General features: G+C 39.6%; 1 protein-coding gene across 1 annotated transcript in view; it reads right to left on the bottom strand.

Moving 5' to 3' along the window:
* The window catches only part of ATP6V0D2 (ATPase H+ transporting V0 subunit d2), a 55,281-nt gene extending 28,020 nt beyond the window's left edge, over window positions 1–27,261 (bottom strand). Inside the window, exons 1-2 of the mRNA XM_009455597.5 lie at window positions 26,986–27,261; window positions 12,206–12,377 (exon numbers count right to left, since the gene is read on the bottom strand). Coding sequence (XP_009453872.1) covers window positions 12,206–12,377; window positions 26,986–27,115 — 302 coding nt within the window. The 5' untranslated portion in view covers window positions 27,116–27,261. The remainder of the gene's footprint in view (window positions 1–12,205; window positions 12,378–26,985) is intronic.
* Window positions 27,262–27,906: the final 645 nt, after the last annotated feature.

Genomic DNA, 27,906 nt, shown 5'->3' with positions numbered 1-27,906 from the left:
ATACAAAAATTAGCTGGTCATGATGGTGCATGCCTGTAATCCCAGCTACTCAGGAGGCTGAGGCAGGAGAATCACTAAAACTCAGGAGGTGGAGGTTGCAGTGAGCCAAGATCACATACCTGCACTCTAGCCTGGGTGACAGAGTGAGACTCTGTCTCAGAAAAACAAATAAGTTAATGAATTAAATTAAGTAAATAATACATAAATTAAAAATATATTAAATAAAATATATCTTTATATATTTATGCAAAAATTATAATAGATTACATTTTAAAAGGACAAATTGTGGACAATACATATATGATCTCACTGTTCTAAAACAAACAATAAGCCCAACTATGCATATTTATATTTGTGTTTAAATATAAACACATGCACATATAAAAAAACATTTTTCACAGGGAAAAAGTTTAGAAAGATATGCATGAAAGTTTTGAGTGGTTACCTCTGGGCTCTGTGACATGAATTCTGAAGTATAGTCTTTACTCAATCCATTGTCTTATTTCTAAAAAACCAACAATACTAGTACCACTCCATAGGGTTGCTGTGAAAATTGATTAAATTTAATACAGGAAAGTGATTATAAAGGTACTAACTTGTGTAGTGAGCACAAAATACATTTTAGTAAAAAACCTCTTTCATTTTTTAAACACACGTGCTTATTTTCAATTAAAAAATAAACAAGGTAAAATAAAACTAGGACAATGGATAAGTGTGGATTTCAGTCTCCATCCTGAAAATGAAGGTTATGGGACAGTCTCAAATCTCTTAAACTAAACAACTGGGGAAGGAGTAGTGTTTTGGAAAACAGGTTATTGGGATCAATATCGCCTCCTGGTGGTTGATTGATGCTTTGCCATACAGTTGCCCAAGCCCACCTTGGTACTGATTTGTATCCCACTCAAAACTGTTGTTGTAGCGATGGCATCCTAAGCTCTTTCACATCCATTACCTTAACATCCTCAACCTCAGACGCTGATTTTGCTGACATGTGGCATCAGCAACCCAACAACAGTAGTGGTGGGGCCTGTGTTTTCTGTTCTCTCTGCTGTTTGCCTCTCTCCAGCCATGTCCACCTACAAACGCTTAGCCTTTCAAGCCTTAGCTTGGGCATCACCTCCTTCATGCCACCTTTTCTCACTCACACAGGTGAACATTATACTCAAATACACAAATAAAATTAGCTACATTTTTTGAGCATGTGTATGGATGTGTGGGTATATTTATATATTGTATAAGTATACATTTTTTTCAATCAGCCAGTTTCAGGGGAGTGTGATCTATGTAGTCACAGAGGACTCCATGCTTGGTTTAATTCTCTGCTGCTGTTCTCTTGAAATCACTGAACATATTTTAAACAAGGAGCTTTATATTTTGCACCGGGCCTCACAAACTATGTAGCTTGTTCTGTTTTTAAATTAAACTCACAACTCTATATTGTATATAATTACGATCCCTGTACTACAGATGAGGAAACCAAGGCTTTGAGTGACTAAGGGACATTTTCGGGGTCCTACAGTTGGTATACTGTAGACCCAGTTTAGAGTCTACCTACTGGTTATAAGAATTTCTCACCTGTATCAGGGTCGCCTGGAGGGCTTTTAGAAGAGCAAATTCATTGACTGCATTCCAGAACCTAGTAAATCATGATTTTTAAAAGCATGATCTTAGAATCTGCATCTTAAGTAACTCTTCCATTGGTTAATGAACAAAGTCTATATTCAATTCGTTTCTAATCTTAGAGTCTCGCATAAGCCTTTACTCATAGTAGTCACTTACTGTTATGCTGACTAAATGAATATCATTCAGTTACAGGGAGACAAAGTATAGCTTTGGCAGAATAGCGCCAGTGTTTTTCAATTCACAAAATGCTTGAGAGTTTTAAGCACTGAAGGTCTTATCAGCAACTACAGTAGGGACGTGTTTGCCCTGCACTTGCTCCCCTTTGACTATTCCCATTGAATCTCTGAGTGCAAAGCCTTTAAGACAGTGCAATCTATAAGACCACAGAAGAACTTTTCCGACCAGAGACTCAGGATCACAAGGGCATGGTGGTGTCAAAAAGCCAATTTCATACTATTGGAAATTTGATTGTTGAAGTTAGAATTCAACAAATTAAATATTATGCAAAGTTTGGGGAAAGAAAGACACAAAACTCAACACATCTATGTTCATGACCAGATGGAAGGCTATTTACTCATTTAAAGATGTGGGGAAAATGCTGATAATATACAGAGAAAAACCAAGATTCAAAATTAAAGTGATGATAATGTTAGTTCTTTAAAAATATATAGAAAAAGAGTATAGGCATATGTCAATTGATGGTGAGATTTAGGGTGATATATTTACTTCTATAATTTCCTCTAATTTACCATGGTCTTCCTGGTCTCTTTGATAAGAACTAAAAATAAAATCCACTTATCTTACTTGCAAATCCTTTCTTTCCTTAACTTAGAATTCCCAGGAATTATTGTCTGCTTTCCCTCATGCCTCATAAATCAAGATACTAAATCCTGTTAAATCTATCTCTCAAATGAATCTAATCATATTCCCCGCCTTCCTGTCTCTGTCATTCAAAGTTCCAGTCTAAGCTTTTAAAATAGCTTCCTCTATTGTTTCTCTGCTTTAAGTTCCATCCCCTCCATGCATCTTTTATAATACTAACAAAATCATCTTCCTAAGGTATACATCAGATCAGCTCCCTCACTTTGCGAAGCAGGAGTTAAAAAGTAAAAACATACAAATAAGCAAAAAAGAAAAAAATGATCACTTTTGGAATGCTATTTGGAGTGACTTGATATCACATCTTAGGCTTTTTACTTAGCAGCTACAAGGACTTGGACACTTTATTTTTAAGTATGCCCCAGGAAAGCAGCATAATAATAGCAATCGCCAGTTATTGAACAAGTACTACGTGCACAATAATCCTAAGGACAGGTACTCTCCCATTGGCTAGATGAGAAACTAATGCTTAGATGTCAAACTGCCTTTGGCCACACAGTCAGAGGTAGCGGAAGTGTTCAACCACTCTATCACATGGCCACCCAGGGGGAAAATACTTCTCCCCTTACAGGGTGGTGACCATTAAGTGAGGGGGTATCATCTGCAGCACACAAGAAACATGGAATTGATAGTATTTTCTGAAAGCCTTTCTGTAGTGACTTTTATTTAGAGACTTAGTGACAAAGCCCTTCACCTGGTCAACCTCTTTACTCTCTTGCCCAAGTCTCTGTTCTCCCTACTCATGTCTAGTTTCCAGCAATATCAGAGATGCCATGTCATCTCCAAACACAAAATCCTTGCATGCCTCACTTATTCTTTCAATCTATGCCAATTTTAAACAATGGCCAAAATTCTACTTTCTCTACGGAATCATTTAAAGTCAAAATTCATTGTTTCAGTCCTCTAGGTTCCTCTCATTGAATGTTCAAGCTTCTATTATAGCTGTGGTTTAATTCTGTCTTACTTTTACACCATTTGTGGACTTGCTTGCTGCATCAGAATGTAAGCCCTTAGTGAGCTAGAGTTATGTTGTTCATTTTTTGACTATCTGGTGATAGTGTGATCAACTGATCTGGTTTTCCAAGGACTTTCCTGGTATCAACACTACAAGTTCTGAGTCCTGGGAAACACTTTGGGTAAACTAAGGTGTTCAGTACCCTAATGTACAGCACACCACAAAGGCTGTAGATGGTTTATTATGTGTCATTGGGATATTTTAAAACTTTAATTAGCCTTTAGGAATGAATCTTTAAAGATTTCTTCAGTGTGTGGTCCTTAACCTCAGATTCTTAGTAAACTGAGAATTAGGACTTTAACCTAGGATTACTCATTACTGTTTAAGTACCAAAGATGACATTTCCTTGGTCATCCTCTACTCAGAAATTTTACAGCCTCTGAGGTGGGATACTTTGAATGCTTGAGAGATTATTTTTAAAAAGATGCCTGGTTTCAAAAGAGATGAGAAGTTGAAATGCTGATGGAAAATGTTCAATAGGAAGGAGGAAAAATAAAACAACCAAGGCCTATATTAAATGGTCTCTTCGTTAAAATGTTATTGCATTCATTCCTTTGTTTCACACAACTGTGTATAATTATAGTATACAAACCCTCCAGCAGATCTTCCTGCTATTAAGTATTTAAAAATATCCATTCCAGATTTTCAAAATAAGTTTCACATGTACAGTAATTATATCTCATAAAATGTGCAATGCTTAAGATTGTATTTATTATACCAACTTAAATTTAGACTGTCTCTAATAAAATAGATTTAATCATTTGTATAACATTGTCTCGGGCATTTTCTAATAGGACAGGAAGTTACTTCATTTGATGGAATTTCATGGGTGCTAGAGAGACCCTTGAATTTGCAAGATATACTGGAAGAGAGATAAGAGAAAGGGTTTCAGAACTGTGGGATACCTTTCCACCATTTGTATATTCTTTTTTCTTTCCTCCTTCTCCTTTTCCTTCTCCTTTTCCTTCCTCCTCCTCCTCCTCCTCCTCCTTCTTTTGAAATGGTGGAGTCTTGCTCTGTCACCCAGGCTGGAGTGCAGTGGCACGATCTCAGCTCACTGCAACCTCCGCTTCCCAGGTTCAAGCAATTCTCACGCCTCAGCCTCCTAAGTAGCTAGGACTACAGGCCTGTGCCCCCACACCTGGCTAATTTTTGTATTTTTAGCAAAGACAGAGTTTCACCATGTTGGCTAGGCTGGTCTCAAACTCCTGACCTCAAGTGATCTGCCCACCTCGGCCTCCCAAAGTACTGGGATTACAGGCATGAGCCACTGTGTCTGGCCATATATCATTTCTTATTGTAATAAATCTCTAAGGTCTACAGACAGCAGCTGAATGCTGCCAGGGTTGCCAGTCACAAGACGTCACATGACATGATGGGACAGATCATGGATGGAGATTCAGAAGACCTAGGCTTTGGTGCTATCTAGTCTCTGACAGGGAGATAATGCTATCTGTATAGGTAACTGTCAACAGAAACTCATGGAAGTATTTGTGAAAGTCACCTTCAAGTAATCAAGCTGAGGCCCCCTGATTAAACATTTTAAATCAGATGTGCACCTCAGTATAACCTGGGTGCCTTCAAAAATACACATGGGCTCCATTCCAAGGCCAACTAGATCAGAATCTACTGAAGTAGGGGTCAAGAATATGAGTGGTTTTTGAAGACCGACAGATATTTCTGATTTGCTTGCCTTATTATAAACTAGGAGGACAGTGGTGAGATCATTATCTTGCTAGACTGATAGACCTGGAATGGAATCCCTTCCATGTCTCTTACCTTTGTAACTTTGGAAAATGCATTAATTCATTGACACTCCATTTCTGTAATTTTAAAAATGGAGATATAAACACCTGTTTTGCAGGGTTCTTGTGTAGAGGTGAAGGTAAAACATCTAAGTCAGAGTAAATATGTTCAGGGGTCTGATAAGTAGCTTAAATACAAGAGTGTTGGAGACTGTGGCTAATGGAAGAATGCAGCCTTGACAAAAATTTTTTAAAATTTATTTATTTAAAGAGACAGGGTCTTGCTGTGTTGCCCAGGCTGGTGAATCATACTCCTGCACTTAAGTGATCCTCCTGCCTCAGCCTCCTGAGAAACTGGGACTACAGGTGCAAGCCACCACACCTGACTTCAAAGTATTTTTTGTATGTTTGTTTTTGGTTTTTTTTGAGACAGGGTCTCACTCTGTCACTCAAGCTGAGGTACAGTTGTATGACCATGGCTCTGCAGCCTCAATCTCCTAGACTCAAGCAATCCTCCTGCCTCAGACTCCCCAGTAACTGGGACTACAGGTATGTACCACCACACTGGGCTAATTTTTTAATTTTTTCTTTTGCGGAGACAGGGTCTCACTATGTTCGCCAGGCTTTTCAAACTCCTGGCCTCAAGTGATCCTTCCACCTTGGCCTCCCAAAGTGCTGGGATTACAGACATGAGCTACTGTGCCTGGCTCAAAGTGTATTTTTTAAAAGTTATTTTTTAAAACACTGAGCTGGCCTCACAAAATGTATCTGCAGGCATGACATCCAGTTTTACCCCTAACATAATGGTCAATAAAAAACCAATTTTCAAGTGCTGTATAAAATATAAACTGCTGAGTTATCTGGATATATTTTTCTAGCTCCGTGTAAAGTACTGCTGAATGCAGGATTCTATATTGATTCAACAAATATTCAATGCCCATTAGGTAATAGGGAGTCCAGACAGAGATACTAAAAGCTCTAATTCAAAGCATGTATAGCCAATAGGAAGAGTAGATAAATTAAAATATATCCTTTAGTAACAATACTGATACTACCAAAACCACCTTTCCAATTCTAATTTTGCATTAGCATTCCACCCTGGACTTTGTGATTATCTGTATTTTTGTACATAATTTTTAAAAATACTGCTTATAACTAGAAATATTTAAAATTTTAAGTAATTATTTTTGTTTTAGAAACAGTATATTTTTAACATAGTAGTTTGTTGTGAAATAAGGATGCTTGCTTAATTAATGAATGCTAAGTTTCCTTCCATGTCTAAGATTCTATGATTAGGGCCAGGGGCAGTGGCTCCTGCCTGTAATCCCAGCACTTTGGGAGACCGAGGTGGGTAGATCACTTGAGGTCAGGAGTTTGAGACCAGCCAGGCTAACATGGTGAAACCTCATCTCTACTAAAAATACAAAAATTAGCTGGGTACGGTGGTGTGCACCTGTAGACCCAGCTACTTGGGAGGCTGAAGCAGGAGAATTACTTGAACCTGGGGGTGGAGCTTGCAGTAAGCCGAGATTGCGCCACTGCACTACAGCCTGGGTGAGAGTGACTCCATCTCAAAAAAAAAAAAAAAAAAAAGATCCTATGATTAGGAAACAAGAAATCTGTGGGATCATCAGTGAGCGGAACCTTTGACCAAAGGACTCACAGCTGTTTTTAGAACTAGAGCATTTCCCAGTGTATTCTGGGCACATTGCCTTTATATGAGATTTGTTTCCCAATCCCAAAGTACAAACCCTGGCAGCTTTCTGACTCAGATAAAATTGGGCTGCCCTCTGTCACTGTCATGGTCAGATTTTCTGAACTCAACTAAAATCTGAGCAAAATAATTTTATGAAGCCTACTGCTAACAACTATTTCAAATCATGACTCCACCACTCGTTAGATCTGTGATCAGGGCAGATTATTGCACTTAAGTTCTAGGTTCCTCATCCTTAGAATGGTGATGGTAAGAATTGAGTAAGACTTGTCAGGAGGGTTAAATGAGGTAATATTTGTAAAGCACTTAGCTTTCCAACCTAATAAAGTCCCCGGCATATTGTAATATTCTGTAAATGTTGTCTAGTATATTGATTATTATTTTTCCTTCCACACAACTAGGGCCATTTTGTCCTTCAGCTCAGGAATCTTTACTGTTTCCATAATTATCCATGCCAGGTATTTTTGCAGGAGGCACCACTGCTTGCAGAGCCTCTCTCATGCCAGCTATTGAAGATTAGGTATGAATTTGGATCTGACTCAGCCCAAAGCCTAAGCACTTTCTACTTCCTCCCAACCATCACTGGGAGGAGGAATACGCTCTGTGAGTAATCCTGGCATCTTCTTTCATCTCTTTTACATTTTGGGTTTCTCCTTAAGGTTTTTACTTTTTAGGAAGGGCCTTGCAGATACCAACAAAATACACCACATATACACACAACCTTGAAAAATACTCTGCGGACAGGCGCGGTGGCTCACGCCTGTAATCCCAGCACTTTGAAAGGCTGAGGCGGGTGGATCACTTGAGGTCAGGAGTTCAAGACCAGCCTGACCAACATGGGGAAACCCTATCTCTACTAAAAAAAAAAAAAAAAAAAAAAAAAAGAAAATTAGCTGGGCGTGGTGGCGTGCGCCTGTAATTCCAACTACTCCTGAGGCTGAGGCATGAGAATCACTTGAACCCGGGAGGCGGAGGTTCAAGTCTGGGCAACACAACAAGGGTGAAACTCCGTCAAAAAAAAAAAAAAAGAAAGAAAGAAGGAAGGAAGGAAAGAAAAAGAAAGAAGAAAGAAAGAAAAGAAAGAAAGAAAGAAAGAAAGAAAGAAAGAAAGAAAACAAAGAGAAAGAAAAGAAAAACACTCTGATGTGATAAGGCTCAACTTCCTTAGCCTGGCATCAAAGATTTTCCATAATCTGACTGGAGTTTGCGTCTCCAGCCTCGTTTCACCACTTCCTCCTTCCTATTTGGCACACCCACTCCAGCCAAAACTGAACTGTTCCTCACGCATGGAACAACCTTCCCATCTACATGTTTCAGACCCGGATGCTAAGGCTTCTCCCGTATTGCCAAATTCTACCGTATTTCCAGGCTCAGTAACATCAGCCCTTCTGGGAAGGTTTTCCAGAATCCCTGAACTGAGTCCTATGTAAGTCCATATCTAATCTCTACTCCTGACTAGCTGTATGCATATTTGTGAATTCTTAGAAAACATCAGCATCTGTGTCTTGCCTGTAAGTAACATGGAAGGAATTATCCTAACCCATAGCGCTGATAGGAGGACTGAGTATGGCAAACAAGAAACATCCGCACTAAAGTCATGCCTCAGGTATATCCACAATTCCTTCCTTCCTTGACCTATGGTCTTTTCTTCTAGTTGCTTACTTACAGAAATGGAGTAGAAAGGGAGAGCTATTTGGGAAAACAATTTGAGCTAGATCTGTAGTCTAATTCTTTACACGAAAATAAATTCTAAAATGGACCAAAGTTTTAAATGTAAAAAATGAAGCAACATGTGTAACAACAAATAAATAGAAGAAAAGACAAGTGGGTTTATTTATGAATTTGGAGTGAAGGCCTTTCTAAACAGGGTACAATAAAATACCCAGAAGGCAATGAATGAAAACATTGATGAGTATAGCTAATTAAAAGTGTTCAATGTTTCCACAGCAAAAAACCACAAACATTATAAAAATTAAAATATATAACACAAAGAAAATAGTTTTGCAACATATATTATGAAGGGCTAAACTTTCTTAATTTACAAAGAGCTGTTATATGTCATTAAAAACTGCTGAAAACTCTAACAAAAATAGACAATTAGGTCCTGTATCAAATCCACATAAATAATAAATATGAAATGATCAATTTCACTCCTGAAGAAATATAAATTGAAGCAAAGAGATACTATTTTTTTAACCTATTGGACTGGCAAAAATTAAAAAGAAAATATCCAATGCTGGTAATGGTAAAAGGACACAGGTCTTTCCACAGGTTGTTGTAGGGGGTTAAAATTGGTGCTACCTTTGCTGAGAACTTAGAAATATTTACTAAAATATAAAGATGCACATTCCTTTGACTCACTACTTCCACTGCTAAAAACTGAGCTTAGAAATAAGTTCAAGACCTGCATAGAAATAAGCTAATTGATCTACGGCCATACCACCCTGAACGTGCCAGATCTCGTCTAATCTCGGAGGAAATAAGCTAATTGCAAATGTTTTGTAAGCGGAAAAAATAAAAATAATTTAGCTACTTGTCAATAAATGATTGGTAAATGGAGTCATGACACATATAGCCAATTCTATGCAGTTATTTAAAAAGTATGATGTTTTCCAGGCATGATGGTGCACGTCTATAATCCCAGCACTTTGGGAGGCCAAGTTGAGGGGATGGCTTGAGACCAGCCGGGGCAATAAGTGAGACTCTGTCTGTAAAAACAGAAATAAATAATAAAATAAAAAGAATGACAGTCACAAGCATATTTCTAAGAAATATTAAGTGGGAAAAAAGTACAGAAGGAATATGATTCCATTTGTATAAATTTGAAATGTGTGGGTGGGAGAGTGTGTAGCAATAGACACACGTACATGTAAGTATTTTTCTGGAATAACACATAAGAAACTGAGAAGTGGTTACTTTTGGAAGAGAAACTGAGTGGGGAAGAAGAGGACATGTAGACACAGACTGATATTTTTATTTTATGCTTTTCTGAACTCTTGAAAGATTGTAATCATGTCCCTTAATTACTTTTCTTTTTTTCTTAAAGATATTATTCATTAAGTAAAATTGATCCTCAGATTGTATGATGCGATGTGAAATTCCAAACAGAAGAGCCTTCCTTTACTTCTGCTCTTGCCCACTGTCAATAATAGGAAATTTGCATTGGTTTTCCTTTGTGCCAAAGGCCTAGGAATGCAGGTCTGTTTTCATGGAATATTTTCTGTTTGCCATATTTAGATGCCAAGGAATATCTGCTATAGTGTGAGAAATCTTTCTGACTGACATATTATTTTCCCCTGAAATTAAAGGCATGTGTAGAAGTTAAGGTCCACTTAACTTTGTTCAGCTCAGCAAGTATATTTGGATATTCTTAGTTCCATTTTCTTGTTCACTGGACTGAAGGGCAGAGATACTGTCATTTGTAAAGTGGAAGAATATATGATGGAGGCCAGGCATGGTGGCTCACACCTGTAATCCCAGCACTTTGGGAGGCTGAGGCGGGAGGATTACCTGCGGTTGGAAGCTCGAGACCAGCCCAGACAACACGGTGAAACCCCCATCTCTACTAAAAATACAAAAATTAGCCGGGCATGGCAGCACATGCCTGCAATCCCAGCTACTTAGGAGGCTGAGGCAGGAAAATCTCTTGAACCACGGAGGCGAAGGTTGCAGTGAGCCGAGATCACGCCATTGTACTCCAGCCTGAACGACAGAATGAGACTCAGTCTCAAAAAAAAAAAAAAAGATGGATGATACGGAAGGACAAGGAAAGAATAGAAGGATAGAGGGAGTATCATCTTCCTGGTCAGATAAGCGGATTCTTTTCATTCCCTGCTCCTTGAGGCAGCGCCATCATTTTATCGTTCAACCAGACAGAGGCTGAAACTGCTCTGCTCTTTCAGAAGGAGTCTCTGCCCTCTATTTTTCCAGGCTTTCTCTTATTATATTTTCTTGGAATCTGCCTCTAAAAATCTTAGGTTGTCTCCCAAAGCCATGCTTTCATACAGCCAACGCCCAGTTTCCTGTATTCGTATAACATGTCTCTAATTTCCTACTTCTAGTACTGAGCACAGTGTTTGACATGAAGTCCTGTTCTTTTGTTCCCCTTTGAGTAATCTTTGGCTTATACTATGCAGCATTTTTTCATTGATATTTTCTTTCCACAAATATATTGATGCCTGAGTGCCGGGCACCAGACCTGGGCTTGGACCTAGTCTTCAGAACTTTGTGCTTTACATCTACATTTTATCTACATAACACACAGCTCATTTATTTGTGTGTCTTTGTTCCCAGTTTTTCAGCTAGGAGAACTGGAAGGGCATAAGCTTATTTCAAATGGTCCATTTGAACACTAAGTAAAATTTATTAATTGGTGTCATAAAAGTGCAGTTCACTATTATGTGGGAGTTCAATTTTTTTAAATTTAATTTATTTTATTTTTGAGATGGAGTCTCATTCTGTCGCCCTCGCTGGAGTGCAGTGGCACAATCTCACCTCACTGCAACCTCTGCCTCCCGGCTTTAAGCGATTCTTCTGCCTCAACCTCCCGAGTAGCTGGGACTACAGGGGAGTGCCACCATGCCTGGCTAATTTTTGTATTTTTAGTAGAGATGGGGTTTCGCCATATTGGTCAGGCTGGTCTCGAACTCCTGACCTCGTGATCCACCCACCTTGGCCTCCCAAAGTGCTGGGATTACAGGCATGAGCCGCAGCTCCCGGCCCCAAATATTTTTTAGAATGAGGAGCTCATGTGTTGCACAATTGGAACCACAGATGATGGATAAAAATAAAACATATATAACTTTCACAACTGCTACTTATACTGTTACAAAGGGAATTAGGAGTGGTTTATGTGACCTTATGAATACTTTGAGATATTGTCAACCCCACCCTGAAAAGTGATCCAAGAATGTCACATAACATTTACCTTCAGTACTAACACCTTAAACACTGGCAACACTTTTTTTTTTTAATGAAAACTGAAAAGATTCCTTTAGATGGAGGCCACCACCGCTGATATAATCATGTTTATAAATCAATGAAATCCATTTTCTAATGCAAAAATGTGGCTCTATGAGCTTATCAGTTGCTAAAATGTGAATGAATTTAAACTTACAAACAATGGAAAAGGTCTTAAGTCTCACTCTGGCTTGATACCCACCCTGTAATTGTTAGGGGTCATCCGCACGAGTACATTGGGGCTTATTAGGGCTTTCTGTCATCACTTACGTCATATAGGTGAGAAATGTGCTGAGGGGCTCCAGGGAATGATTCCGGAAATACTCAAATTCTCCACATAGTCTTTTCCTCATCTCAGTGTCAATTTTGGAAACAGTAAGAGGATTTGTGTGATTAGCCAAAAAGTTACCATAATCAGTAGTCTGGAGATGAATTTTCAGGTCTGAAATTAAATGAAACCCCAATTCAGGTTAAATTTTGAACATACACAAATAGCTTTTTCAACATTAGTTGAATTCAGGCTAATTTTGTGTTACATACATATGTATTATCTTATTAGATTTTAATATAAGGTCTAAATATGATTTAGACTTGATCTGTAAAGCAACAAAAATGTAATGTGAATATGGATAATCCAGCACACCACAAAATGTGTTTTTCTTTTGTTTTGAGAGGGAGTCTCCCTCTGTAGCCCAGGCAGGAGTGCCGTGGTGCGATCTCAGCTCACGGCAACCTCTGCCTCTTGGGTTCACGCAATTTTCCTGCTTCAGCCTCCGAAGTAACTGGGGCCACAGGCACGTGCCACTATACCTGGCTAATTTTTGTATTTTTTTAAGTAGAGACAGGGTTTCACCATGTTGGCCAGGCTGGTCTCGAACTCCTGACCTCAAGTGATCTGTCCACCTCAGGCTCCCAAAGTGCTGGGATTACAGGCAGGAGCCACTGTGCCTGGCCCTCACAAAATATTTCAATTACCTAAGAAATCTGGTATTATTTAGCAGGTCTGAAAAAAAAAAAAACCTAACAAACACCTAATCCACAGATGGCAAACAGGTTTTAGTCTTTTGGAGATAGCTACCTGGGAAACTGTTGAGGATACAAATGCTCCATCCCAACTTGATGGAAAAGATAAATGTATTAGTAGTAGCTACCATGGGTGTGGGGGCAGGTGGCACGTGCAGCCATCGGTGCTCTGTTTCAGTATCCTTTTATTACAGACGAAGAAATTGAAGTTCAGTGGGACTAAATGGTGGAGTTATCTAATGAGACTGAAGTAGGAGATTAGTCCCCTTATTCTTATAACCCAGCATCGTTTCCACCAGACCATGCCATGCATCCTTTAAATGTCATCCATTTTGGTTGCCAGGTAATTGGATTGAACTGAATTTCAGCTTTGTTGATTGTCACTTCCTCCTGAACAAACCATGTATTTTCTAGCATCCATACTTCAGTAAATGCTGACCCAACCCCACTCTAGAATTTCTTCCCCCACCCCTTTTCAGATTGGCTTATTATAATCTACACTTCAATGTTACCCTACTGGTAACATTAAAATAATAGTTACCAGTGATTGAGTGCTTATTAGGTACCAGGTATTGTACTGAACTTGTATTATCTCATTTAATACTCATGGCAATTTTATGAGGTAAAAATGATTTCTATGCCTTTGTACAGATAAGAACACTGAAGCTCAGAGAGGTTAGTAACTTGTTCAAGATCACATAGATTAAAAAATTTAAAAATCTCACGTAGATAAACTGTGATTCCAAGCCAGGTATTCCTGACTTCAAAGTCACTTAAAACTTTATTTTATTGCCAACTAATTCAATTAGATTATCACTTGTTCTGTAAAGATTTAATTATCTCAGGCAGAATTATTCACTTCATGCATCTGAATTTGAAAGTACTCTGATAAAACCTCTAGCATAACACCTATTATAGGATATTATATAGTCTTAAGCATGTTAACCCAGAAGGCAGTTACACTATCTTAGTTATATCTTTTACCTGTGACTCCTTATGCAGAACCCAACATGTAAGTGTTATTGCATATCTGAGTATCTAAAATGTCCTTGGCAACATCCAGCACACATATGGAGCTTATTGGATCTTCCATTCAAACATTTATTAAGCATCTATTATGTGCTGCCAACTACAGGAGACCCAAAGATAGACCAGAAATATTCCTCATTCCCAAGGAAACCCACTGTTTGGTAAAGAAAGAGGCAGTCACAAATGATTCAAACAATGTGTTAATTTAGTGATAAAGATAAGGTCCTTGATTTATGGGAACATAGAAAATGAGACCCAGATCCATAAAGATAGGAGCAAGAAGCCTAGGAAAGTGTCTTGAAGGAGATGAGCCTTAGAATATTATGTAAGAGTGGAGGAAGAGGGGAGAAAGAGTAAGAACAGAGGCAGGCATTCGATGACTTAGTACAGGTATGCTGTGTGCAAGGAGCTCAAAGCAGTTCAGTGTTGCCGAAGTATTAAGTGGGAGAGAAATAAATTAAAAATAGAACTCCCATATGATCTAGCAATCTCACTACTGGGTATATATCCAAAGGAAATGAAATCAGTATGTTGAAGAGATAGCTGTACTCCTACATTCATTATAACATTGCTCACAATAGCTAAGACATAGAATCAAGCTAAGTGCCCATCGATGGATGAATGGACAAAGGAAAGGTGGTATAAATATACCATAGGATACTGCTCGGCCTTCAAAAAGAAAGAAATCTTTCATTTTGATAACTCAGAAGTAGAGAGTAAAGTAGTGGTCATCAAAGGGCAAGGAGTGGGCCAGCAGTGGTGGCTCATGCCTGTAATCCCAACACTTTGGGAGGCAGAGGTGGGAAGATCCCTTGAACCCAGGGGCTCGAGGCTTCAGTGAGCTATGATCTCGCCACTGTACTCTAGCCTGGGTGACAAAGCAAGACCTTGTCTCTACATTTAAAAAAAAAAAGAAAGAAAGAAAAAGAAAAAAACGACTTAGTGGGGGACAAGTGAGAGGGTGAGGGGTTGGAAAGATGTCAAAGGATACAAAACTCAGTTAGATTCAGTTAGATAGGAGGAATAACTTCAAGATACCTATGGTACAAAATGGTGACTATAGTAAATAACAATGTATTGTATTTTTAAAATCATGTAAAGAGTAGATTTTGTGTTCTCCCCACAAAAAATAAGTATGTGAATTCACATACTTGTTAATTCACTTGATTGATAACATGCAGGTCACATTGGGCAGGCTTCCAAATTTACCTGCCTGGCGGAGGTCTTATGATGCCTGTCCTGTCCTGTCCTGTCCTATCCCAGAGTAAAGAATCTTACCGTGAGTCCCTCAAATTGTTAATGTACTGATTAATACATAACCTACTGGCACTGAAAAGGACACTGATTTGTTTCCAAATCATCAAGTTTTGGTGATTGGTTTCTGCATCATGAAGTTTACTGATTGTCTTGCACGTAGACATTTTAGCCTGTATATCATCTGTAGCCAGTGATTGTAACCTCTGTATTGTGACCTGCAATGAAAAGGACAACTCTAGTATGAAGAGTCCTCCTCTGTTCTTCCAAACTTTCCCTTAAAAGCCTTCCAACTCGCAGCAGACTCTGGGACACACGCAGCTTTGTTGCTGTGTCTTCCTTGATCAGTCCTCACATTTGGCTTCCAATAAACCTTTACTGAACTATTTCTGCCTCAACAAACTTAATTTTGGTTGATACCACAATTAATACATATATTAAAACACCATAGGCTGGGCGTGGTGGCCCACGCCTGTAATCCCAGCACTTTGGAAGGCTGAGGCGGGTGGATCACCTGAGGTAAGGAGTTCAAGACCAACCTGGCCAACATGGTGAAACCCCGTCTCTACTAAAAAGACAAAAATTAGCTGGGTGTGGTGGTGTGCGCCTGTAATCCCAGCTACTCAGAAGGCTGAGGCATGAGAATTGCTTGAAGCTGGGAGGCAGAAGTTGCAGTGAGCTGAGAATGCACCACTGCACCCCAGCCTGGGCAAAGGAATGACAGACTCTGTCTCAAAAAATAAAATATAAAATAAAATAAAACATCATGTTGCATATGATAAATATATGCAATTTTTATGTGTCAATTTTAAAGGAGTGGTAGAGAAGGGGAGGTGAGAATTGAAGGCAAAGAAATAAGCAGAACTGTCCTAGGGAGGGTTTGGTATGCCATGTTTATCCTGAGATAACAGGAAGCCACTGTGAGCTATGAATGGATTGCTCTGGTAGCTGGGGGAGGGTGCACCTGCAATTAGGGACAATGTGGTTCTTGCAGTCTTCCTCAGTGTCTGGAGTAGATTTTGCATCGTAAATGCTGTTCATCTGACAGCAGAATTTATTTGCTCAATTACCTATTTAATTAACTTAAAACAATTCTACTTTGTTGCCATGCCTTATTTAGCTTTCATTTTGGCATTTCAGATTTTTATGCAACTTGACAGTTTGAATTCTCAGCACCAAGGAATATTTGCCAACAGAAGTGACACAAATGGTATTTCTTTCAAAACCATGATATTTTGCTCATGTGACATATGTTTCTTTCAAGCTAAATAACTTTCAAACCTTTCAGCTGCCAGGGACATCCTGAAATTAAATGTCTCAGTGTTTCATACCCTGTAGGAATCTTATAATACTGTAATCAGTGAAAAGTGGAATAGAAGGAACCTCTCTTCCCCAGCACTAAAATGATCCAAGGGATGCTTGCTTTCAGATTCCAAGAGAATCTGAGGGTCTGAAATGCACTCTGGGATGATGATAGACTGTCAATAATAACAACAGTACTCATAGTTTTATACCTTTCAAAATGAGTTCACTGAATTTTTTTTCCTACATTTCCCTAAATGCTTATCTAAATAGGTGTGTGAGTAATAAGACTTTATGGTAAAATAAATTTGGAAGGCACAGCTTCTTTACTGTAGGAATTAAAAGCCTTTACTACATGAAAGTGATTTCTTTGAAAACAGTAAGGGACAGAACCTCCCAAGCCACTAAAAAACAATGGGCCGTCCACAGAGCACACTTGGGAAAATTACACTACTTTTTATCTAGAAAGGTAGAGTGGCAAATGGTGTTTTTTCCTTTTTATTAAAATAAGGAAAATAGAATATATTCCAAACTGTAGGATCACTACCAACTAAATCACTTTAATAGGTGCCACACAGCAATAGAATAAAAAAAATAGATTACACCATTTTAACAAATAGAGTCTATCACATTGTGTGAATGTGTGCCTGCATGTATGCACTGAGTCATAATATAAACATGCGTTTTCTGTGGGTTGTGGTCACTGCATGAAGGGAATTATCTGAGATCACTTGGCTATAGGGAAGTTAGACTTCATGGTTATTGTCTACTAATTTGTTGGCAGACTATTTTTAGAAAATTCCTTTCTGGCTGGGTGTGGTGGCTGATGCTTGTAACCCCAGCTACTCTGGAGGCCGAGGTGGGAGGGTTGCTGAGCCCAGGAGTTTGAGACCAGTCTGGGTAACATAGGGAGACCCCGTCTCTACTAAAAATAAAGAGAAGTGACTATCTACTGTTCTATCCAAGCAGCCCCCTGCCTTTCCCCACACTCTGCTGCTGCTGAACTTAGGGAAATTATCTGAATTTTCTGAACTCAGTTTCCTCCTCTACAAAATGGATATAGTCTAGCTTTCAGGTTGTTTTGGGGATTAAACAAGGTTGTCTGGTACAGTGGCTCACGCCTCTAATCCCAGGGGTTTGGGAGGCCAAGGTGGGAGGATTGCTTGAGGCCAGGAGTTTCAGACTAGACTGGGCAACATGGCAAAACCCCAACTCTACAAAAGAAAAAAAAAAGTTAGCTGGGTGTGGTGGCACATGCCTGTGGTCCCCGTACTCAGGAAGCTGAGGTGGGAGAATTGCTTGAGCCTGGGAGGTGGAGGCTGGAGTGAGCCGTGTTCAAGCTACTGCACTCTGGCTCAGGCAATAGAGTGAGATCCTGTCTCAAAAAAGAAAAGAAACAAACAAACAAAAAAAGATGATTCAGGTAGGTAAAGAGCCAGCATAGAGAATCCACCACAAAATATTGTTTTTTCAATTGTACCCACCTATCTCCAAAATAAATTGCTAAGGAATTCAGCTTTTATCCTCTAAACCAGAATTTTTCCAACTAACATATTGGAATCAACCATCAAATCTGGTAATTACTCAGAACACCGGAAGATGTACGACCAGACACTTCTTTCTCCATTTTTGCTAATATATTGCCGTTCTCAGGGTGTTGAAACTTCAAAGTCCTCTTTGGTGCTTTATTACTCCAAATGCCCTGCATTTCTTCCCTGATTTCTGCTGCTTACTCCCGTTTTGAATGACATCTGGCACTTCGATTACTGCAGCGATCTTTGAATCGATTTTCCCAGGCTCATTTCTCCTCATGTGCTCCCCGCCTCAAGTTTAATCTTTCCTAAGAATTGTTTTGGTACTGTAATGATCCTAAAAATAGCTTGGAGCCACTGAAAAGTTTTAGGCAGATTAAAAACAACTTTTATAAAATTTGTAGAGCGTTTTACCATTGCCAGAATCGTTTTAGTATACATAATCTCTTAACTTTAACAATAATCCTATTTCATAGATGAAGAAACTGAGGCTCAGAGAAGTAACTTATTCCTGTTTTCCACGCTGGCAAGTAGTTAACTGAGAATCATACCTGACTCTTGTCCTCATTCAGTGTTAGCGTCAGGATCTTGAAACTTCAAATCAAACCTTCAAGGTTTTTCAGAGTTTTCCCAGCCTGAATTCCAGCCTTCTCTACAAGTATTCTAGTATTGCAGCCTAACTGATTTACTCCCCATCCACAGGCTTTTATTTTTTCCCTTTTTAAATTCATTTGTTTTATCTGCTTGCTAGAATGTCCTGACATCTCAATTCTTCTCCTCCTGAAACCCCATTTCATGGCCTTTTATCAACCTATTATTCAAGATTTGGATCACCTTCAAGTATATCTGCTATCAATAGGTTTGAACCATTTTTGGATTCTGAATTTTTATCTCATTTTACTTATTTGTGACATCCTATCAACTACACAGTTGTCTAGGTAGTAAATGGTGTCATTTTTTTTTTTTTTAGACAGATTCTTGCTGTGTCACCCAGGCTAAAGTACAGTGGCATAATCATAGCTCACTGCAACCTTGAACTCCTGGCCTCTAGCAATCCTCTTGCCTCGGCCTCCCAAAATGCTAGGATTACAAACATGAGCCACTGCATCCAGCCTGTTCTTTTTTGTACTCTCCATGGCTCCAAATGCATTTTTTTGCCACATAAATGAGCCTCAAATATTAATTTGTGATGAAAACTTAAGATCCATGTAGCAGTGGCCCCACAGAACTTCATTATACAGTCCAGTAAATCTTACTAGGGTTGAAAATCTTCATTTTAATTTTTACTTACCAAAATAAATATTTTCAAAACTGGTGCTCTCTGAAGAACAGAATAAACTAAATGGATTCATATCCAAATGCCACTATCCAAAACCATAAAATGGAAAGAACTATTTCAGGAATTCCAAAGTCTAGCAGAAGAGGGAAAACAAATTCTTGTTGTATGTAAACTACAGTGCAGGGGTGTATTGTTAAGATTTACAATTTACAAAACATCTTCAGATATTTTGGATCCTCCCAGTGAACTGGGAGTTAGGCCAGGGAGATACCATCTAAAGATGAGATAAGAAAGCACTTATCAGTGCTCACGCTTGTAATCCCAGCATTTTGGGAGGCTGAAGCAGGAGGATTGCTTGAGGCCAGGAGTTCAAGACCAGCCTGGGCAACAAAGTGAGACCTTGTCTTTGCAAATGACAAAAAAGTTAGCCAGGCTTGGTGACATGCACCTGTGGTCCCAGGTACTTGAAAGGCTAAGGTGGGAGGATCACTTGAGCCTAGGAGATTGAGGCTGCATTGAGCCATGATCACGCTACCCACTACTGCATTCCCTGGCTTGGACAACAGAATGAGACCCTGTCTCAAAATAAAAAAATAAAAATAAAAATAAAAGCACCATGTTAAAGGTTAAGCAGCTTGCTTAGAATCCCAGAACCATAAAGCAGAAGATCCAGGACTTGAACCCAATATGCAGATATTTCCAGCGTGTATTTTCAGATTCTTACTACATGCAAAATACACTCTTAGGCTTAGGGAGGTAGGAGAGAGAAAATTTAAGGTGTAGTTTCTACCTTCAAGAAGTTTACAGGCAGCTGGGCACAGTGGCTCACGTCTATAATCCCAGCACTTTGGGAGGCCGAGATGGGCGGATCACGAGGTCAGGAGATCGAGACTATCCAAGCTAACATGGTGAAACCCCATCTCTACTAAAAATATAAAAAATTAGCCAGGCGTGGTGGTGGGTGACTGTAGTCCCAGCTACTCGGGAGACTGAGGCAGGAGAATGGCATGAACCTGGGAGGCGGAGCTTGCAGTGAGCCGAGATCGCGCCACTGCACTCCAGCCTGGGCAACAGAGAATCCATCTCAAAAAAAAAAAAAAAGAAAAAAGAAGTTTACAGGCTGGGCACTCGCTGGCTTACACCTGTAATCTCAGTACTTTGGGAGGCTGAGGTGGGCAGATCACTTGAGCTCAGGAGTTCAAGACCAGCTTGTGCAACATGAAGAAACCCTGTCTCTACAAAAATACAAAAATTAGTCAGGAACAGTGGCCTAGGCCTGTAGTTCCAGCTACTCAGGAGGCTGAGGTGGGAGGGTCGCTTAAGTCCGGGAGAGGTAGAGGTTGCAGTAACTGAGATCATGCCACTGCACTCCAGCCTGGGTGTCAGAGCCAGACCCTGTCTTAAAAAAATAAAAATAAAAAAGCTTGCAATAAAGCAGATAGAGCTATATATTTATTTATCAGTTAAGCCTGTAACTGCAGCAGCCTCTGGAGCTAGATAGACAAACGAGGCAAATGTTCTGCCTCAGGATGACACATCTATGCAAATGTCACAGATGTTATACAGGATTAGGTTCATTACAAGGTACCATGGAGCATAAAGTTGAAGCTTGTCAATTCCATCCCATGATAGATTCTGTAGGAAGGGGCTTACAGAGGAAGTGACTTAAATGAAGACTTTACAGGGAGATAGTCGCTTTCCAGGAACATGGGATAAGGGATGGAATTTGTGATTGAAGGTGCAGCTCTAGAAAAGGCAAAACATTCTGACGAAGGGCTTACAAGGTAGATCAGCCTTTTAAGCATAGTGTCATTTATCTTGCCTGATGGAAGCTCTTGATGTGTGTGTGTGTGTGTGTGTGTGTGTGTGTGTGTGTGTGTGTATGTGTTTTAAACAGGAAAGAGAGAATTGGATATGTCTTTTTAATATAAGGCAGAAAAAGTGCTATAATTAGAGGTACAAATAATGTCTAAGGAAGCAAAGAGAAAGCTCTTTGAAATCAGTCATCCTCCCATATGTTATTTTGAAATTAAAAATAAGTAATAGGTATATATACGGGTAAACAGTGACAGGTCCTTATGCTTGTTACTCACCTACCCATCACCCCCTGCCACTCGTTCCTAGCTTCATGTAACCTCTATTTTTAGTTTCTTTTTAATCCTTTCACAGTTTCTTTGTAGCTAGGCAATCATATAGGAAGTATATTTTTAAAATTTATCCCGCTTTTTACTAAAGAGTGCCATGCCACACCTGGTTCTTCCCCTTGCTTTTCTGACTTAATGTATCTTGGTAATCTTTCCATATTTCTCCTTTTAGAGTGCTTCCTCATGTGTTTTTCCTTTTAAATGCAGAATATTCCATTATGTGAATGTTCCATAACTTATTTAACTTATTCCTGGCTGGTTGTGATGGCTCAGGCCTGTAATCCCAGAATGTTGGAAGGCCAAGGTGGGAGGATTGCTTGAGCCCAGGAGTTTGAGAGTAGCCTGGGCAACATAAGACCCTGTCTCTATTAAAAAAATAAATTTTAAAAAATGAAAACTTATTTCCTGCAGAGGGACACTTGATTTGTTTCCATCTTTTGCTACTCCAAACTATGCCACATAAAACGCCAGCCGCGGTGGGTCATGCCTGTAATCCCAGCACTTTGGGAGGCTGAGATGGGTGGATCACTTGAGGTTAGGTGTTTGAGACCTGTCATGGCCAACATGGTGAGACCCCATCTCTACTAAAAATACAAAAAATTAGCCAGGCATGGTGGTGCACGCCTGTAGTCCCAGCTACTCGGGAGACAGAGGCACAAGAATCACTTGAACCCAGGAGGCAGAGGTTGCAGTGAGCCGAGATTGTGCCATTACACGCCAGCCAGGGTGACAGAGTGAGACTCTGTCTCAAAAACAACAACAAAAAACTATGCCACATAAAGAGCCTTGTATAGCTGTCATCTCACATGTGTGTAAGTTTGTCTATGAGACTTGGAATTCCTGGACAAAGTGTATAAGCATTTGGAATTTCAGTAGGTACTACCCAATTGCCATCCTTAAGGGGTTCTCATTTTTCTAATATTTTTATTCTCCAGGTAGGATCCTTTTTAGGGCAGGGACTCTATCTTGTTCATCTTTACTTTCTTGGCCCTAGCTAGAAAGTACTTACTAGATGGTGTTGAATTAATTCCTACCTGAAGACACTGCTGGAGAAGCTCTGAAGCTCAAGCCCCTTGACAGGGGGGCACCATTGTTAGTGAGATATAATCAGCTTCCCTAATTCCCTTCTAAACAAACTGTGTCAAGGACAAAGTAAAGACTTAATCCAGGCCAGCAGTTCATGTCTGTAATCCCAGCACTTTAGGAGGCCAAGGCAGGCGGATCACCTGGGGTCAGGAGTTTGAGACCAGCCTGGCCAACATGGTGAAATCCCCTCTCTACTAAAAAAAAAAAAAAAAATACAAAACTAGCCAGGCATGGTGGCACATGCCTGTAATTCTAGCTACTTGAGAGGCTGAGGCAGGAGAATCTCTTGAACTTGGGAGGCAGAGGTTGCAGTGAGCCAAGATCGTGCCATTGGACACCAGCCTGGGTGACAGGAGGTAAACTCCGTCTCAAAAAGGAAAAAAAAAGACTTAATCCAGAATGACCTCCCACATCTTGAGAGCCAGTGGACACTGTTATCATATGTTTTAGAAAAGATTATTTACTACTAAACTTTATTGATTTACTATTTTGTCTTTTTTGAGGAGGGAAGAATATTTCCAAAAGTCTTATTTGTAATTTTTAAAAATTCTGATACAAGCAGTAGTGTTATTTTTTAAAATACGCTCTTTTAAAGTTATTGTTTTGGTTCAAAGTCACTTTTAAAGACCCTAAAGTTTCTTTATGGATACGACTTTAAAGCAATACCCGTGACAAAGGCAATGGGAACTAATTTCCTTCTTCTGTACCTAGGAAAGACTGAGTCACAGTGGATCCAGAGATCTGAATCAAGTCACAATTAGTCAGGGGCAGGCCTCAGAATACATGGGTATTTCTTACTACACTTAACCCAATTATGCACACAATTAAGCACAATTATGAATACTAACACTTTTCAAAGCTTTGCTGGATGATCTTTATTTTCTCTCTTCTAAATTTACCCAAAACCTTATTATGTTCCTTGCAAGTTGTTCTAAAACAATTTGTTGCTATCAGAACACTTTCCTTTTAAAGACCAGATGACTTAAAAAGACTGAAAGCAAATTTAATCTTGGCCAAGTTAGTTTTTCTTTTACAGAAAGTCCCTGCTTCAACATATAGTATTGGAATGGCACAGTGTAACCTGTTGTTTATCCATAGTTTGTATGGTGTATATTTTGTGCAAAAGTAAACTAAAATCCTTAAGCCTTTAGGATTCTATTCCAACAAGTGCCCTTGATTTCTTCTCAGCTCTGAATCTAGCTTGGGGCAGACTGAGTCTCCCTAAGTACATTCACAGATGCAACAGTTGAACTGCTGTTTACACACTATTTATTTCTCAACATCCTATAAAATAATCAGGTAGAGCAGTCATTATTTTCTGTTTCAAAATGGAGTGGACATCAACTCCACACAGACCTATTCATATATCTTCAATTTATACTCAGGAGGCAATGGCATATTTTTGTGGAAAAGGAGACACAGATAGCTCTATCCATCCTCCATCACCGACAGCCTGTTAGGTGGTCACAACCATTCTAAGCCCCAGTGTCCTCAACTAACAGAGGACATGAAATTCTTGTTTAGATTTGTTTTCTCAGCAGTCATGATAACCTAAACATGGTTTGATGATTCATGCTTGATATTTCTGGGAGTCTCTGAACAGTAGATTGGCACACAGATTCAAATGTAGTTAAGAACTGGGAAGAGAGAGAGTTAGAAATCATGAGACACAATGACAATAAAGCAGTAGAGCACAGGTGGGGTGGCTTCAGGTGGTTTCTCATCCCCTGATGTTGTATGGAAAATTCTGCATATGCCTGCTTATGTATGTTTTTCTAAACACAAGCTTTATTCTTGAGGTCTTTGAGAAGGTTTGAAACCTTTTCTTCTCTCCCAAACTGAAAATGAAGATACCAGATTCAGCTAACTGTCTATGTAGAGGATAGATCTGTTAATCTCATTTCTTCCTCCTTCTATCTATCCCCTTCCCTCGACAAGTCTTTTGATTAAAAGGGACCTTGGCAGAAAATATAGGGTGCAATTTTTAAATTCCTGATTTTTATCTTTTTACTTTCTAGAATTCTTTTTTTTTTTTTTTTTCCTGAGACAGGGTCTCACTCTGTCGCCCAGGCTGGAGCACAGAGGTGCAGTTACAGCTCACTGCAGGTTCAACCTTTTGGGCTCAAGCCATCCTCCTGCCACAGCCTCCCAAGTAGCTGGGACTACAGGCATGCACCACCATGCCCAGCCAATTTTCAAAATTTTTAGTAGAGACGAGGTCTTGCTATGTTGCTCAGGCTGGTCTTGAACTCCTGGCCTCAAGCAGTCCTCACACCTAGGCCTTTCAAAATGCTAGGATCACAGGCATGAGCCACTGCACCCGACCTATTTTCTAGAATTCTTTTTTTTTTTTTTGAGACAGAATTTCACTGTGTCACCCAGGCTGGAGTGCAGTGGCATGATCTCAGCTCACTGCAACCTCTGCCTCCCAGGTTTGAGAAATTCTCCTGCCTCAACCTCCTGAGTAGCTGGGATTACAGGTGTCTGCCACCACACCCAACTAACTTTTTCTATTTCTAGTAGACACGGGGTTTTACAGGCATGAGCCACCTCTCCAGGCCTAGAATTCTTTATATGGCTTTAGATATGGCTTCCCTTGATTTATCTCTGAATTCTTTTTTTCTTTCCTTCTTTTTTTTTTTTTTTTTTTTTGGTATCACAAAGATATTTTATGTATTCCTTGCATTTAAATTTGCATTCCTTAGCTCATTTAAGAGCTTGGCTGAAAACTAAATAGAATTCATTAAAATGTCTCCTCTCAGAAACACTTAGTCAGCCCTGTGCTCTTTATTTTATGTAGATTTTCTATACGTGACCAACGTTCTCCAGTCACCAAACTCTTATTTTAATATGCTGAAGTGACTTAGGATTTGGGGTTTTACTGTAATTATTTGTAGCCAACAGAATTAGTTATCTGAAAGGTTCTTGCTGTTTCCAATGCTAATGGAAGTGCAGGGTTTATCGTAACTTGGGTGGTTCTGTCTGAACTCTGGCTTTAACTGGTCAGAACTATAAACAAGTGGCCTCAGGACCCTTCAGCCCTAATTGAGGAGACTGCAAAGTCACCTTTAGAAGGTTCATTGGTTCGTTTTTGCCTTTTAATACCTTCCTAGGAGGCTTTATTCTTAGTGCTTTCTTGCCTTTTCTAGAATAATCTGGAAGCTTTAAACCACCTTATTATTGACCTATATGGGTTTTATAAGTATGTCTCAAAATCAGTGAGTGTAGCTGTTTTTAATAATAAAAATACTGTTACAGACGTGGAATCTTTGGTAAGGTTTTGAAAAAAAAATGTGGTTTAGAGACAATTTCCACCTGTTGAGTATTTGTTTATTATAACTGAGAACACTGAGACTCAGAGGCTTGGAGCCACAGGTCACCTACTGGTGACATGACAGAAGTCAAATCCAGGACTTTTGAATCCAGGGCTGGCCCCAGCAGTAACAGCTCTTGATTTTTTTTTTTTTAACTTCAGTTAAAGGTAAACTTCAAACTCTCAAATCAATAGATACTGAGAAATGTGATAGAATAAAATTCTGTAGAACAAGGTTTTAAATATATATATTTTTTCTTTGTCATAGATCCCTTGGCAGTTTGGTGAAGCCCTTCTCCAAATGTTTATAAATATGTAGAATGAAAATACACAGGATTATAAAGGAAACCAAATATTTTTAGATATAGTTGTCAAAATGTCTTTAAAATGTATAAGAATCTGGCGGGCATGATGGCTCACGCCTGTAATTCCAGCACTTTGGGAGGCCAAGGCAGTCGGATCACCTGAGGTCAGGAGTTCAAGACCAGCCTGGCCAACATGGTGAAAACCCGTCTCTCCAAAAAGTACAAAAATTAGTCGGGCCAGGTGGTGGGCACTTGTAATTCCAGTTACTCGGGAGGCTGAGGCAGGAGAATTGCTTGAACCCGGGAGGCGGAGGTTGTGGTGAGCCAAGATCACGCCACTATACTTCAGCCTATGCAACAAGAGTGAAACTCCATCTCAATAAATAAATAAATAATAAAGGATGAGTGTGATATCTTACTTCAAAATAGAGAAAACATACATGACATTTCAAGGTATCTGCAAGAACTTTAAAGGGATATGAAAACATTGAATTTTTGTTGGTGACAGTGTCACAGATACTACTTATCTCAACTACTGTGATTTGTTGCCTACATTATTAATGAAAGATGTTATATTTCACTTAGAGATTAAAAATAGAGATGTATTTTTTTTTCCTCATTCAAGTTTATGGACCCCAGAAATCTGGACTGCAGGAATAAGGATCTGCTCAGAACTCTCAAACCATACGATTATGGGCTTTTTTTCTCCACGCTTCTGGAGAGTGACATCATTTCATTTCATTTTTTTTTTTCTTTTTAAAGGGTGAGAAGAGCTACACTTACCTTCTAGGGTCTCACACTGGACCAGGTTGATATAGTCTTGCTGGGTCAGGAGGCTGGCCTTGCATCCTCGAACCAGGCCCTCCAGGTAGCCATGGTCCACGTTGAAGTACAGCTCTGCACCTTCGAGCATGGGGGAAGAGATCGAAGCCAAGGTAGGGTGAAACAGCTCTGTAGTCCTGGACGGCCCCTGAAGATTTGCACTAGCCTGGGAAAAGTGCGAGTAATTATCAGGCAGCACAAGCAATCTATCAGGTGATAGTCAGGGTTTTTGTGACTAGTTTCCTCCGGTTTCAGTGGCTTTCAACACAGCACACTCAGCCCTGTTTATACAGCAACAATGAATCAGCCAGATGACCCAAGTAAACCCAGGCAACAAACCACGATTGGGAAAAAGAGATATGAGAGTCAGGGGAGGATCCAGGCTCAATTCTTACTCTCCCACAGATGGGACCCTTCCCAGCTTTACTATTGGGAGGCTTCAAACTCCTGAATGTTTTGTAAACATTCCTACCAGCAGCTGAGCTTTCAACTGTAATTTACACTAATCCAAAATTCTTTGAGGACTATCGATATGAACAAAGAGAGGGTTTTTAATAAAAATAATTTAATTTAGGCTGGCATGATGGCTTACCTGTAATCCCAGCACTTTGGGAGGCTTAGTGGGGCAGATCACCTGAGGTGGAGACCAGCTTGGCCAGCACGGTGAAACCTCGTCTCTACCAAAAATACAAAAATTAGCCAGGCTTTGTGGTGCATGCCTGTAATCCCAGCTGCTCGGGAGGCTGAGGCACGACAATCGATTAAACGTGGAAGGCGGAAGTTGCAGTAAGCTAAGATTGTGCCACTGCACTCCAGCCTGGAGGACAGAGTGAGACTCTGTCTCAAAATAATAATGATAATTATTATTATCATTATTATTAT

Source organism: Pan troglodytes, chromosome 7 (assembly GCF_028858775.2).
Source record: "Pan troglodytes isolate AG18354 chromosome 7, NHGRI_mPanTro3-v2.0_pri, whole genome shotgun sequence".
Lineage (NCBI taxonomy): Eukaryota > Metazoa > Chordata > Mammalia > Primates > Hominidae > Pan > Pan troglodytes.
This window is presented reverse-complemented; position numbering and strand designations above follow the sequence as displayed.